Source organism: Epargyreus clarus, unplaced genomic scaffold (assembly GCF_041222505.1).
Source record: "Epargyreus clarus isolate Ecla_fem2 unplaced genomic scaffold, WU_Ecla_fem_2.2 ptg000019l, whole genome shotgun sequence".
In the NCBI taxonomy this organism is placed as follows: domain Eukaryota; kingdom Metazoa; phylum Arthropoda; class Insecta; order Lepidoptera; family Hesperiidae; genus Epargyreus; species Epargyreus clarus.
Window position 1 is genome coordinate 8,787,629 of NW_027332227.1, and position 1,923 is coordinate 8,789,551.

Sequence of the window (1,923 nt, forward strand, 5' to 3'; positions counted from 1 at the left end):
GTTTTAATTAGTGACTAATTTCACCAGCATGATGGACCCACCATGTTGGTCAAATACTCCAAGTTTAGCAATGGACTTCACATAACTTTAACAATATGACATACAAACCACAAAGTTTTCCGTCAAATAATTTCAAAGTTTTAGAAGGTCCTTTCTAGGATTTGAACCCAGACGACCAATACACACAAATACCAGAATATCCTATAAATATTAATGCAATATGTAAAGTTAAAACATCAAACACATTAGGTATATCATATATTTAAAAGTCGTAACCAAATTACCGTCCGTTTCCATTTTAGTCAGGATAAGCTGCACAACTTGGCTCTAAATCAGCTCTGCACACTTTGAACGGGAGAGATCCATCGAAAGATTTATCGTAATTCCACAACACCGTTACACTGCCGCTCACGTAGGGGTTCTCCGAGTCATTCTTCAGCTCAATCGATTGACAGTACACCTCGTCCGATATCAGCATCGCGTTCACCACGGTCTCCTTGTCATTTATCTTCACTTTACACTTCCACGGAGTGAACGCCATGTATAAGTATATTTGTGTAATTTTTACAACGAAACCCTCCTTATGTCCACTTTTGAAGATGGTCTCCTTCTTTTCAATGACTCGCGGACAAAACTGGGCTCCAGACATCAAGGCTTTGATGTGTTTCGGGTAGATGACGTTGTCATTCCCACAGGACTGTTGTGTGCACCGGCTCTTAGTGACGCACCACGTACAGTATTTTTTGTCTAAGCACATAGCACATGAACTAAAGCTTCTACATTTGTCTTCGTGAGATTCCGATATATCACTCGGAAAACCAGTCACCAAAATTAATGTGAGAAGAAAAAATGTAAGTAGCACCGCGTTTACCATTTTTAATTTACATAAATCTTCGGCGGTTTTTCTTAATTTGAAGAACACTTCTAATTTTATTAACCTGAAAAACATACAGCGAATTTAAATTTATAATTATTTAAAATAATTTAAAAATGTATTAATTATCTTTAAATACTTACCAAGTAAATAGTTTACTAACTTTATTATACTACTAGTAGTGTATATGGTCTATAGGGTTGTGATTTACGTAAATCTAGAGTCAGTATATAAATATTGAACTGTAAAAGGTTATCGACAATTGATTGCGAATAGCATTAACTGATTGGAAAATTTATACAATTATTATTTGTATGTTTATTGTAATGTTATTGTGGCAACATTTTTTTTCAGTTACAACTTTTTAGCAATCACAAAAACAACAAGTAAAAAGATTAAAAGAACGGAAATAAAATATTTCAAACTGTAAAGTAACGTGTAGATAAATAAGTTATCATCAACCCATTACTGTCCCACTGCTGGGCAAGGGTCTCCTCTCAGAATGAGAAGGATTAGGCCATAGTCCACCGCGCTGGCCAAGTGCGTATTGGTAGACTTCACATACCTTTGAGATTTTTTTTTATAAATCTCTCAGGTATGCAGGTTTCCTCACGATGTTTTCCTTCACAGTTTAAGCAAGTGATAATTAATTTCTAATACGCACATAAATTTGAAAATCAGAGGTGCGTGCGTGGGATTTGAACCTGAGACCCCTCGATCGAGAGGGCGCGTTTCTTAACCACTAGGCTATCACTGCGGCAGTGATAGCCTAGTGGTTACTAAGTATATTCATTATATTAAATAATTTATTTGGTAAGGAATCTACAACTACAATGTATATTTGCTGGTACTTAACAGGCAGTAAAGATAACGGTTATTACATGATAGAATACAAGAATCATACGATTACATTTTGTGTAAGTTATCTATTAATATGTAGGTATCAGCTGTGTGTAGAGCGAGAAATTATATTATATGTATCTGTTTATTAAAGCATTTAAAACTTGACATTAAATATATTCATTCTATTCATAATACATCGTGGGCTG

General features: G+C 34.9%; 1 protein-coding gene across 1 annotated transcript; it reads right to left on the bottom strand.

Moving 5' to 3' along the window:
• Window positions 1-241: 241 nt before the first annotated feature.
• On the bottom strand, window positions 242-931 carry LOC140750434 (uncharacterized). Its single transcript, XM_073083933.1, has one exon. The coding sequence runs from the start codon at window positions 872-874 to the stop codon at window positions 299-301; it is 576 nt and encodes a 191-aa protein (XP_072940034.1). The 5' UTR covers window positions 875-931; the 3' UTR covers window positions 242-298.
• Window positions 932-1,923: the final 992 nt, after the last annotated feature.

Excerpts from the sequence above, each read along its gene's own strand:
- LOC140750434 (XM_073083933.1), bottom strand. The coding sequence starts at position 874 with ATGGTAAACGCGGTGCTACTTACATTTTTTCTTCTCACATTAATTTTG.